This window comes from Eumetopias jubatus, unplaced genomic scaffold (genome assembly GCF_037043125.1).
Source record: "Eumetopias jubatus isolate StellerSeaLion01/CBP00866 unplaced genomic scaffold, mEumJub1_p1.0 scaffold_2, whole genome shotgun sequence".
Taxonomy (NCBI): Eukaryota; Metazoa; Chordata; class Mammalia; order Carnivora; family Otariidae; genus Eumetopias; species Eumetopias jubatus.
In genome coordinates this window covers 181163869-181177783 of record NW_028274808.1, presented here as the reverse complement: position 1 = coordinate 181177783, position 13915 = coordinate 181163869, and the positions used below count along the sequence as shown (strand labels likewise).

At 36.9% G+C, this 13915-nt stretch overlaps 1 protein-coding gene across 2 annotated transcripts in view; it reads left to right on the top strand.

Annotated features, from left to right (window-relative positions):
* The window catches only part of TBC1D19 (TBC1 domain family member 19), a 146152-nt gene that overhangs the window by 34686 nt on the left and 97551 nt on the right, over positions 1–13915 (top strand). The window contains exon 4 of one of the 2 annotated variants that reach the window (XM_028088082.2): positions 2162–2237. In XM_028088082.2, coding sequence (XP_027943883.1) covers positions 2162–2237 — 76 coding nt within the window. Of the gene's footprint in view, positions 1–2161; positions 2238–7395; positions 7499–13915 lie in introns of those variants that run through there. The other variant, XM_088020868.1, reaches the window with a different exon arrangement.

Genomic DNA, 13915 nt, shown 5'->3' with positions numbered 1-13915 from the left:
TGTCTGTCAGTGGGTGGAAAAAAGAGAAGTATTTCCAGGGACTTAAGGCACAGGAAGAGGCAGGAGTCAAGAGTGATGCACAAGTTTCTTCAACCTTCATCTCTTCATATAAAAACATGAGCTCTACAAGGACAGAATTTTAGCCTATTGTGTTTACTGATATTTCTATTACCTTAAACACTTAGTAGGTTCTTATTAAATATTTCTGAATGAATAAAAATCTAACTTGATTTGGCTTAACATTAATGATTTTTGGGTTGCTCTCTCTTCTTACCTGTTTATGGATAAACTTCTTTGTGTACTAAATAACAAGATTATCAGAAATTCTCTCAAGTTTCAATCCTAAATTTCTAAGTTTTATTAAATTTAGAAATAATTATCATTAAAATGAAGGGATTTTGAAACAATATTTAATTCTAAAGTATGGGTCCCTTACAAATGATATAATGAACAATATGAAATATATGGTTTTTAAACTATCTTGCATATATGAAGAAATATTGAGGTATATATATCATTATTTTTTCATTTGTGAGTGGGGAAAGATTTATTTAGGTACATGGAGTACAGATTTTAGTGGAAAAAACAATTAGCTAGAAGTAATTAGTGAAACTGTTTTAAAAATTGGGTTGAACAGGTTGCTTTTTCTATTCCAGAAATGTTTCCTTTGGACAGTTGAGCATTTTACTCTTAGGTCCTGGGGTAGGTTTAATTAAGCTTGGTATGTCATAAACACTTTACATGTTGGTGTCCCACTTTGGATGAGGCATTTCTTGAAAATTCACTGTGTGTGGGGCTCCTGGGTGGCTCAGTTGATTAAGCGTCTGCCTTCGGCTCAGGTCATGATCCCAGGGTCCTGGGATCGAGCCCTGCATCGGGCACCCTGCTCAGCGGGAAGCCTGCTTCTCTCTCTCCCACTCCCCCTGCTTGTGTTCCCTCTCTCGCTGTCTCTCTCTGTCAAATAAATAAAAATAAAAAAATAAAATTTTAAAAAAAGAAAGGAAAATTCACTGTGCGGTTCTTGAGTATTGGAACATGGTTGCTTTGCTGTAGGTACAAGTGTTATGACTAATTTCAGTAGGAGTTATTTGTTCTTGTGAAAGACACTGGAATCTCTAAGTAAATGTTGAACTGTTACATTTTCCTTTTGTGCTTTCTGTGATTTCATGTCACTGTGTCTCAATCATTATATTCCAACCATTCTGGCTTTTTCTGATTTTTAAACATTCCAAATGTTCCTAACTCAGGGTCCTGTGCTTGCTGCCCCTCTGCCTGAACTATTCTTTCCCTAGATCTTTATATGGTCAGCTCCTTCTCACCTATGTCTTAGTTCAAGTATTAGCTCCCCTAGATACCTACCCTTGCACATCACTTCTATCTCATTACCCTGCTTTCATTTTCTTATAGCATGTATTACTATCTGATATTGTTCTATTAATTTGTTTCTTTTTATAATTATTGACTGTCTTTCTTCACTAGAATGTTAGGTATATGAGAACAGGGGGTGTTGTCTCAATTACCACCATATACTTAGTACCTAGAATGGCTCAAATATTTGTTGAATAAGTAAATGTTTTCTTAATAAAAACAGTGCATTTTGAATATGAATGTAAAGTTACCTAGAAAACAAGACATTAACACTTTTAAATTTTTATTAAATTCATGTATTATATATTAAAACATGGCTCTTTTAAAGATGGTATTTATATTATCATTTCAACTATGTAAAAAATATGTAATCATATGGAAAAGGAAATTGGGAGAAATGAAAACAGTTGATATGTTAGCAAGTTCATGGATTTTTTTCAACCTTAAAAAATTCCTCTAAATGTTACAATATTTATATGCTAAAAATAACAGCTCTGACAATTTTTACATGAGCATTTACAAAACTAAGTAATTTTAAAATTACTTCAGATTATGAATTCAGATTATTGTGCAGTTCAACTTTTAACAAGTAAATTGCTAATCTAAAACTACAGTATTAGCAGGATAAGAAAGCTTTATCATGTTGTTGTGCCTTCTATAAACACACAAAATTGCTAACAGATATTCTATTTCATTTATGACATGGACCACAGAGGTAAGTAATTTCTAACAAAGAGAATTAATTAGTTATCAAGATAATGCACAATATTTAGCTGCCTGTTTTTATCCCTAGGTTTCCTTTACCTAGTCATCCTGCTGCACCTCCTGAACATCTGAAAGAACCTTTGGTTTACATGAGGAAAGCACAGGTTGGCTATTGTTCATTTTTAATTTTATTTTTCCATGCTAAGTTATATAATACAGAATGAAAGATCCTAATCGTCAGGAGTATATATTATTCATTATATGGAAGCCCGGGTAAGAACCACTCCAGCGATGTGAATAGTATTTGCATGCTCTTCCTTTCTACTTTTAGCAACTAAGGAGCACACCTACTTAACTACAGTAATCCTGAAAATGTTGAGTAGAAGGAAGAAAAAATCATGTACCGTACTGGCCTGAAATTTTAAATGTGATAAAAGTATTATGTGACCGTTTATTCCTCCTGCTCTGTGATAGTAAAAGAATGAAATGGGAATGAACTGACTCACTCTTCCCTTAAAATATTGGCTTTTGAAGCCAGTGATACCGATACTGTATCTGAAACGGGTTTGTTCTCACAGCAAGCTGCTGTATACTCACTGTATTCTGTCACAGAACTCAGATGAACCTGCTACCTAAAATGGGCTGAAACAATTAAAATTCACTTTAAAAAAATAAATGATTTTATTTTCATTTTTTTAAGATTTTTAATGTTATTTATTTGAGAAAGAGAGTGAGAGAGAGAGCACAGGAGGGGGTAGGGTCAGAGGGAGAAGCAGACTCCCCGCTGAGTAAGGAGCCTGAAGGGGGGCTCGATCCCAGGACTCCGGGATCATGACCTGAGCCGAAGGCAGTCACTTAACCGACTCAGCCACCCAGGTGCCCAAAAAAGAATGATTTTTAAACAGAAAAACTGTAAAAAACTGTTAAAGTAGAAACTTAGGCCCTGTCACATGCCCCTGCCTTCTGGACCATTCACCTCAGTGTGGCCTGGCGCACCTCTGCAAGCCTTCCTCGCGCTACTGAGTGTGACTCTCTACCGCTGCCAAGGGGTTTAATGGGCACCACACAGTCGACCTTTCTCAACTGTGGTCTCAGAGATTATCATGAAAAATTTCAAATATACCCCAAAGAACTCCCATAAACCCATCACCCAGCTTCACTTGTCACAGTGGTTCGTTCTGCTCCTGAGAAAGAATCTGCTGCTTTGAGTTATCACAATCCAAGCAGTGGGTGTGGGGCAGCTTTTTTATTTTTCAACTTTTATTTTCATTTTAAAAGCTCTCAAAATCGGATGGTGAAAGGAAGCAATATAAACAAGAAACATGGAGATATTTGAGGAAATATGTAATATGTTTGTATCTCTGGGTGGTACCTTTAGGTCTAACAATCAGACAGTACTATTGATATGTCATAAAGCAAAATCATTAAATGATACATGTGTGAAAAAATTGTTCGATCTTTTGTTGTAAAGATACAAACTCAAAAAAATAAAAAGATTGGGTCTGAATATTTTTTTGGTGAAATCTGAAAATTTCCAAAGGGTTTGGAGAAAGTATCAGTTTTAGCATATTAGGTATAGGAAAGAAGATAATAAAGTTATTTTCCTATCATGATGGAAAAGAAGAGGCAAAGAGGTAAATCATAGGTCCATTCTTCAAGCCTGCTGCTAGTTGCTGAGAACGCATAGGAAGGGTAAGTGTATGTATCGTTTATAGATACATGCCACTCCTCTCTTCTTCCCAGACTTGCCCATTCACTCAGGGCTTGGTGCGCTGCAGCCCGTGGGCCAGATCTGCCCTGCCACCTGCTTTTGTACAGCAGGCAAGCTAAGAATATTTTCTTTACATTTGCAACTGGGAGAAAAGCCAAAAGAAGAATAATATCTGTGACCCGTGAAAATTATAGGAATTAATAAAATACCTTTTATTGGGAAATAGTCTCGTTCATTTATTTACATATTGTCAGTGGGTGCTTTTGCACTGCAATGTCAGAGGTTAGTAGTTGCATAGAGACCGTATGACCCGCAAAGTCTAAAATATTTGCCGTTTGTCTTTTCACAGGAAGCTTGTCAATCCCTGCACCACATTATTCATTCTTTAAGAGCAGGGACTGTGTTTTTTTATCCTCGGCATCCAGCACAGTGCTTAGCCCATGGAACAGGATTTGTTGAAATAATTGATTCTTTAACTGTGGTCACACTAAATACCTCCTCTGCCAGTTAGTGTCTGCCTGTCTTCTTTCATTTGCTCTTCCTGAGTCATCTAGTTCTTAAGCTCCCTGTTGTATTGGGCAGTTGGCTCACTTTGTAGTCCGGATGGCATAACTCCCGTTCCAGCAGTGTGCTCCCTGGCACCTCATTGTCTCTTGCCGCATTAGACTTCTGTTCTGTCTGCCATTCCAGTCGTCAGCCTAAGCCTACCTCTGTCATCTATTTTCTTCTCCCAGAATGTGGAATTACTTAGGAAAGTCACATGAATTCTATGTTTACCCTCGGTTTAGTCTAAATCCATTTCTTTGTCTTTCAGTGGATTCATTTTACTGCCTGTCAGTCCTTTTATTATTATTCATCATGCGTTATCTGCTTTCCAGTTAGGTTTTCCCAGTTTTTCACGCTTGTGTAGCCCCTAATTCTACCTCTCTCTCATTTTAAACATTTAAATATTTTTAACGTTCGCCACTTCGTTTATTAAGAACATTCAGGTCCTCTCATTCAGGTTTCCACAGCTTCCCTCTTCTTTGCCGCCTCATCTTTTTTTGCCTCTAATCCTCTATAATCAACTATCTACTGTACATTTCTTCTGTGAGGTCAAACTCAATATGTCAAAAACTGAGTTTATTGTGTTATTCCTAAAATGAGCATCTCCTCCTGACCTTCCTATTTCTATTAATTCATCATTACTATAGTAATTTATACTTGAAATATCTTTGATCTCTGTTTTCCATGTCCAAATAGTCATTAAGTTCTGTAAGTTATTTCTTCCCATAGTCTTACAGCCTTTTCGTCCTTTTTTATTATCAAGGCCATTACCATGGTGATCATAGCGATGATGAGGAGGACGACTGCCTTTTATTGAGTGCTAACTTTGTTTCAGACATTAACTCGCATCCTGATTTTCAACTTGTCTCCCTCCCCATCGTCATATGTACTCTTGTTACAATTAACTTTAGCTGCAAGTGGGTGAAACCTTACAACGTATCTCACTGCCTTCTCCCAAGTCTTCAGTGACTACGAATGCCTAACAAGTTCCTTTTCCAAAGTGCAACATTTAAGGATTTTTACTGTTTGTCCCTAGCTTCCCCTTCTACCTTATCAATCTTTGCTCTCTTATAACTGTCCTATGTGCCCTTCCAAGGGAATCGTTGTGCCTTTCCCTCTTGCATCTTTTAACACTTTTCTTATTTTGTTTTCTTGTCCCGGAAAGCTCTTTCTGCCTGCTTAGCATTATGAAAATCCATCTATTTTGTGAGGGTCAGCTCAGATGACATCTCTTCTCTGTGATAGTTACCATCCCTGTTGAAAAGAATCTCTCCCTGTTTTGGACTCTTGTAGCACACTGTCATTTTATGGTTCTTATCACAAATTGCATTCTATTATAGCAATCTCTATGTACATCTTTTTGACTTTTGTTATAAGCCTCTTGAAAGCAGTAACAATTTAAAAACATTTTTTATACCCATTACATCTAACATACTGACCTTTATGTAGCAAGAACTTAGGAATTTTATGTCAAATTAATGATAATTATTAATTATTGGTGTAGGAAATAATTTAGTTCAGTACTCCTTGATATTATTATATCACTGTGGACTCATGGATGTTTATTTTATACTTTGGGTTTCAGTTCAATACTCCTTAGATGTTAATACCTGACCAGTACTTCAATACCTTGCCATCTCTTCTACCAATTATTGTGATATTCATTTAAAAGATCTTTACTGAATGCCTGCTAAAAGACTCTCTACTATGTGCTATGAAGATTCAGAAATAAATTAGATATGGGGCACCTGGGTGGCACAGTCAGTTAAGCATCTGACTCTTGGTTTCAGTTCAGGTCATGATCTCAGGGTTGTGAGATTGAGCCCCATGTTGGGCTCCGTGCTCAACGTGGAGTCTGTTTGGGTTTCTCTCTCTGTCTCCCTCTGCCCCTCTCCCCAGCTCGCTCTCCCCCTCTCTCTCTCCCAAGTAAATAAATAAATCTTAAAAGAAAGAAAAAAATTAGATAAAGATTCCACCTATGGGTAACTCATGGTTTAATCATTGAAAGAAGACATGGGCATAAATAGTTGTAATGTAAGGTAGAAAGTGCTATGTGCTGTGGGGGAGGTGGCCAAAACATTCTGTAGGAGCACTAGGGAGGACTTGGGCATAGGTGTTTCCTTATTAAGTTGTTCTTTGCTCTTTACAATCAGAAAGAACTTTAAAAAAAAAAAAAATCCAGTTAGTATTTCCTTCCCCTTTTATTAAGTAAAACAGGTCGGCAGAAAATATTTTGGAACTGGAGCCTGGAAAATTTTGATTTTTTTTTTCCTATTAAAGTTGCATGAGTTATTTGAACTTCACTTAGATCTTGATTGTGTCTTCAGAGTTGGGATGTAAATCAGCTCTCTGCAGTTTTTGGCAAGCTAGATTGGTGTTCAGTTTTCTGGACTGATGAGGGAAAGAGGTTTCTTATACTGCATCAGCATTTTCCAGAGTGTTTTCTGCTAAATACTAGCCCTGAGAGATGCTCCACAAAAAAGGGTGCCATGGACAAATAAGTTTGGAGATTGAGGCCCACACTGCCTTCCTCTTGGTGAATCACAGTTTATTTATTTATTTAAAAATTTGTGGTTTTTAATTGAACTGATTTTTTATTGAAGTATAGTTGACACACAGTGTTACATTAGTTTCAGGGTTTCAGGTGTTCAGCATAGTTTCGGGTATACCACATAGTGATTTGATGACTCTATACATTATGTTCACCAGAAGTGTAGTTTCCATCTGTCATCATACAATGCTGTTACAGTTCCATTAACTATATTCCCTGTGCTGTACCTTTCACTGCTAGAATCACAATTTATTTTATGATTTATTAATGGACTTAATTTTTTATAAAGGTTTTAGATTTACTGAAGAATTAAGAAGATATTACAGAGTTCTCATAGATTGCACACCTAGTCTCCCCTATTATTAACATCTTAAGTTACTATGGTACATTTGTTACAGTTCGTGAACCAATATTAATATGTTATTATTAGCTAAAGTTCATACTTTATTTGAGTTTCCTTAGTTTTAACCTAATGTCCTTTTTCTGTTCCAGGATCCCATCCAGGAAACCACATTACATTTGGTTGTCATGTCTCCTTAGGCTCCTCTTGGCTATGAAAGTTTCTCAGACTTTCCTTGTTTTTGATGACCTTGACAGTTTTGAGAAGTACTGGTCAGGTATTTTGTAGAATATCCCTCTGTTGGAATTTGATGTTTTTCTCATGATTAGACTTGGGGGGGGCTGGTTCTTGGAGGAAGACCACAGACAGAGAGTGCCATTTATGGTCCTCACATCATGTCAGGGTATATACTGTCAACATGGTTGGCACTGTTGATGTTGACCTGGCTTGCCTGGCTTGGGTGGTATTTGTGAGGTTGCTCCACTGCAAAGTCACTCTTTGCCCCCCACCCCCTTGTATATACTGTTATCTTTGGAAGGAAGTCACTGTTTATGGTTCACATGTAAGGTGAGAGAGTTATGCTCCCCCTCCTTGAGGTGGGAGTCTCTACAGAAATTATTTGGAGTGTTTCTGCATGGAAGAGTTGCTTCCCTCCCCCCAGTTATTATATCACTGTGGACTCATGGATGTTTATTTTATACTTTGGGTTTTAGTTCAGTAGTCCTTAGTTTAGTTGCACACAATTTGTTTTAGGCTCTAAGATATTCTTCAGTAAAGAAACTGTTTAATTTTATTTAATCCAGTGTTGTTCAAGCTTACGTGACCGTGAAACCCTATTTCCATGTAAAATAATTTGAGAACTACTTTGCTACACCTTTTAGAGAAAGCAGTATTTGAAGAAACTGATATACGGTGTGTGATTAACTGTATGAATTTTCTTGTGAAATAGTACTAGTAAGCACATAGCGCTCTAATTATGTGCCAGGTACCATTCTAGTGCTTTACAAGTATTTACTCATTTAATGTTCATGACAAGCCTGTGAGGTGTGTTACTCTTAGGATCTTAGGTCCAGTTTCACAAAACTAGTAGGTGGAAGAGTTGGGATTTCCACCTGGACAGTCTGGCTCTAGAATCTGTACTACCAGATGATATTTAGCCTGTTTCTCTATCCACTCCCAAAATGCTCAATTCAAGGTATGCCATGTGGTGGAATTTGTTCAGTTCTCTGTCAATCCAGTAACCTAAATAAAAAGGAAAATTTTGTTAGTTTTATGTGACTTCAATTCTCATCCTCTTCCTAATTGATCTTTCTGCCTTCTGTTTAGTCACTCCATTTCTTTTTTTTAAAGAAGATTTTATTTATTTATTTGTCAGAGAGCGAGCAAGAGCGAGAGAGAGTGAGCAAGCATAAGCAAGCGGGAGCGGCAGGCAGAGGGAGAAGCAGGCTCCCCACTGAGCGGGGAGCCCGATGAGGGACTCGATCCCGAGACTCCAGGATCATGACCTGAGTCCAAGGCAGGTGCTTAACCGACTGCGCCACCCAAGTGTCCCTAGTAACTCCATTTCTTAAAACTTCCCAGACTTTTAGGGGGTTCGTGGGTGGTTCAGTTGGTTAAGCGTCGGACTCTTGTTTCGGCTCAGGTCATGATTTCATGGTGCGATATGGAGCCCTACGTGGGGCTCCGCCCTTGGCGGGGAATCTGCTTGAGATTCTCTCCCTCCCCCTTCCTCCCCTTCTGCTGCTCCTCCTGCTCAAGCCCAGGTGCAAGCGTGCTCTCTCTCTCAAATAAGTAAATACAATTTTTTTTAAAAACCCAAAACTTCCCAGACGTTTAGAGTACAATTGCAACTTATTTCTGCTTACAAAACTATAAATGATCTTGCTCCTTTTTACCAGTCAGGTCCTATCTCTTATGTCCTCACACTGTTCCTCCTCATCTTGCCACTCCCCTGCCCACTTCCACACACATCTGCCTTCTCTGTCTAATTATACTTGACTTCCTTCAGTTGTTCCAGCAGGAGAACTGCTGCTCATGCTTCTACCTGGAACTGCCTCCCCACAAATCCCACATATTCTGGCCAACTTCTGCACATTCTCAGGTGTCCGGTTACACGATGGTTTCTGACCTTGAGATCTCAGATTCTCAGGTACTTTTTCTTTGTCGCCAATCCTCCATACAGGAAGCCCCCTATGCCTCCTACCACAGTACTTGGGTTGTGTGTATTATCATCTAGATTCTGCCCTCTCTGTGAAGCAGGATCAGTCTCTCTCCTTTTACAACTCTATCTTCAAACATCTGGCACAGTGCCTGCCTCATGGCAGATGCTCAGTGGATATTTTTTTTAATGATGGGTGAATTGAATAAACAAAAAATAGAAAATGTTCTCTCTTAGAAAATATTCACACCCTTTTTCCTAGTAATTCTACTTCTGGAACCTTATTTAAAGGGAAGAATCAGGGAAATGCAGAAATTTATGTTCATGATAATGTTAAAAAATTTAAAAGAATCTAAATGAATAACAGTAGGGTTTGTATATATATAGCATGTTATCTCCAAAAGACAGGCATCAAAAATATTATTTTTGAAAGAATATAATGAAATAGGAAAGTGTATACAATATAATCTTAAGTGGAAAAAGCAAAATATAAAACAGTATAATTCCACTCTAATTAAATATGTATATGCATGTGTATATGTATACACACCCGTGTGTATCTCAATTGTACACACACAGGCATAGGAAAAATGAAAGAAGAGAACAAAATACTAACAGTGGTTATTTTTGGCTGATAGAAATTTATGGATACTTATTTGTTATTCTATTCTTTACATATTGTTCTTTTTTCCAAATTATCTAGAATAAATGTGTTACTTTTATAGTGAGAGAATTACTAAAATCTTTCTCCTTTAGATAGCTGGGTTATAACTATTGTGCTTTATTTTTTTCAGAGTTAAGGAAATAATTTTTTAATTTCATAATTTTATAGTCTATACACTCTAAATTATATGGCTTTTAAAGACTTATTTACTTTAGTTGTTATAAAAAAGTAGCAAGGCAATAGGTAATACCAAATTAGAGATTTCAATACAATTGTGATTCTTTTGTAATTTTTTTGCTTCTCATGGCTTAGAAATTACCTTATTTATAAAAAACTCTTGAAATCCTTTGACTTAATACCATAGATTCCAGTTGTTAGGGAAACTGATTTGAAGGCAACAATAATTTCATTTGGAGAGGATATGGGTTTAGGTAAAAGGTAATGTCTTCCTATTAAACATTTTAAATGTAAAAGGCCATTCGTTTTTCTTTTAAATAGCATTTTAAGGCTTTATTTATTTCATAAGTCTTTTGGGCAGAAACCATTATTTTCTTTATATCTTGCATTAGTGTGCTGTCATTTCTCAATAGTTTATTTGCCATTTCCACTTCTTTTTCTGTGTGTGCTAAATATATATTGATATTTTAGTTTCAATAATAGCCAGGACTATGATTTTTTTTTTGAGCATTTATTTTTGAGACTTTGGGCTTGTTTAGTCACCTGTACAGATGGAGCCTGAGAAAAGTTATCTATAAAACTGGGGAGTGGAAGTGGATCCAACCTCTCAAGTTCATGTCCTTTTGCTTGAATACTTCTGGAAACAGGGAACTCGGGATTTCACTCACATGAACCATTTCAGTTAAGCCTTTCTACTTATTGGAAAGTTTCTTTCTCTTATTAAACGGTCATTTGCTCCTTATAATATTACTCATTGGTCATAGTTTTCTGCTTGGCACAGAGAAAGCGTTCCATACATGTCAGTCAGTGAGGCAGCAAGTAAACAAAGCAATGAAGGAGTACCCCTGAATTCAGATTAGAGTTCTTGAGGGAACCTAAAGGATAACCCAGGTTGCGAGCAACTGCTTTCTTCATCTTGGATTTCCCCTCACTGTCAGGAAATTCTATTCTTCTTTCTGATGTCAATAGAAATGACTTTTCTGACTACCCAAGATTTCTATGGAAATAACCTCTCCGATCATCTGACTGAAGTTCTTGAAAGCGGTACCTTGGAAAAGCCCTGCTGACCTTGCATTGTGTCATAAATATGGAATAGGGAGTGGGGAGGAAGACATGGTGAACCACTGGAGTTACTTTTCTTTTTTTTTTTTTAAAGATTTTATTTATTTATTTGAGAGAGAGAGAATGAGAGATAGAGAGCACGAGAGGGAAGAGGGTCAGAGGGAGAAACAGACTCCCTGCCGAGGAGGGAGCCCGATGTGGGACTCGATCCCAGGACTCCAGGATCATGACCTGAGCCGAAGGCAGTCGCTTAACCAACTGAGCCACCCAGGCGCCCTGGAGTTACTTTTCTTTCAGTATTTTTAGGCTTTAAAAAAAGTGGTTTGTATTTTATTAACAACTAGAAGTTTTGACATACCTAGCGCCCTGTTTCCTTGCTTATTCTTTTTTGTTCTTTCTGTGTGTATGGCATATGGGCTGATATAGCCCTTGTGACCTTTTTGAAACTGTCTCATGTTATTTGTGTGTCTGTCTTATCTTCCCCACTCCCGCAACAAAAGTGATGTGTTTCTTAGAGACAGGGATGCCGTTTTATTCATCTTTAGTGGCATGTGTTTAATAGGTGTTCAATAAATGTTTGTTGAATCAAAATCTTTTCATTATTTGAATTTTCAGCTATAACGCCTCATGTTCCCCTCTTCTAGCCACAAAAATCCCAATTTTTCTGAATTTAATATTCTTTTCCTCTTATTTTTAGTTATGCTTTCTTCTTTTCCGGATTATTTCTAAGTTCCTGCTTCAATTGTGGAGCACATAAAAATGATAATTGAATAAAGATTTGTTCAACATTGCTTCAGTTCTTAATATTCTTTCTCATTCTACTCTCATGTGCTTCTTTTAAAAGTTTCCTCATTTAGGGGCGCCTGGGTGGCTCAGTCATTAAGCGTCTGCCTTCAGCTCAGGTCATGATCCCAGGGTCCTGGGATCAAGCCCCGCATCAGGCTCCCTGCTCAGCAGGAAGCCTGCTTCTCCCTCTCCCACTCACCCTGCTTGTCTTCCCTCTCTCGCTGTGTCTCTCTCTGTCAAATAAATAAATAAAATCTTTAAAAAAAATAAAAAATAAAAAAAAAGTTTCCTCATTCATGCCCCGCATGGGACTCCCTGTTCAGTGGGGAGTCTGCTTCTCCCTCTCTCCCTGCCCCTTCCCCACTCGTGTTCTCTCTCTTGCAAATAAATAAAATCTTAGTTTCCTCACTCATAAAATGAAGGTAAAGATACATGTCTCACAGGATTAATAAAGTAACATGTGTAAATACATGTAAATTATGTGGCAGTTTCCAAACTCTTTTCTTTCAGAATGCTTTCTTCTGTTGTCTGATTCCTTTTCTGTGTAACTTTTTGCCTTAACTATTTTCTCTCTATATTACATCTAATTGAATTACATTCAATTTCAGGTTGGTAAATTGAAATACTTGGTAGCAGGGGCTATCCATTTAGGAGAACTATGATTAATCATTTAAAAATTGTACTTTCTAGAAAACACTTGAATGAGATGTTTTTACCAAAATAATTTTTTAAAGGAGACGTTAACAAATATGTTTCGGGATATCTTTTTGAAGTGTCATTCCAGAAGATGTCATTCTATTTTGAATGGCCTTCATGTTTGAGTTTTTAGTAGGCTTTAATAGGCTTTATACGGTATTGTGTACTGCAGTCTTAAAAATGTATCTATGTATTATGTATGTATTATGAGCCACACATTGATGTCTGTTGTAACTTTTTGTTTTTATGTCCATGATTACTGTCTTTTTATCAGTTCAAGAGCCTTTTTATGCATGACTGAAAATGAGAATATTTGGAATCATAATTCAATAATAGCAATTTGGTTCTTTATATAATAAAATAAGTGATACAAATCAAGGATTGGATTTTTCTTATTTTTAATTTTTTTAAAGATTTTTATTTTTTTATTTGAGAGAGAGAATGAGAGAAAGAGTGAGCACAAACAGGGGGAGGGGCAATGGGAGAGAGAGAAACAAGACTCTCCACTGAGCAGGGAGCCCCACTGGGGACTCAATCCCAGGACCCTGGGATCATGACCTGGGCTGGAGGCAGACACTTAACTGACTGAGCCATCCAGGCACGCCAGGGATTGGATTTTTAATCTTTATGCAAATTTTATTTTTGTAGTAATTATTGAATTAAAATTACTTTTTTCTTTTCCAAAATAAGCTTTCTTGTATCTTTTTCCCCCCACAGTCTGGAGTGGGGGAAGGGAGTGACAGAAGACTTATTAGAGGAAATGATATTTAAGCTGAGACTTGAAAGTTGAGTAAGATTTATTGAGATAAATTGAGGATAAGGATGTTGGGGGTGGAAGTGGGTTTTATTGTTATAACTAATGTTTGATCATGAATAAGGTGCTCAAATGTATTTTAAGTCTTGGATCTAAGAGAAATATTTACAGTAAAAAAAAAAGAGAGAGAGAATGGAAAATAAACCAGTAAATGGGATTAGTTTTGTCAGTATTTCATATAATTTATGAAGCTTTACTCCTGAAAATCTATTTCTATATATTTAGTGAACCAAGGCTTATATGTTTCATACAGCTCTATATTTCTCCTATAGATGAATGCTTTTTTTTCATTCATTGCTGAGGCCGTTGTATCAAATTTTTTTTTAAAGATTTTATT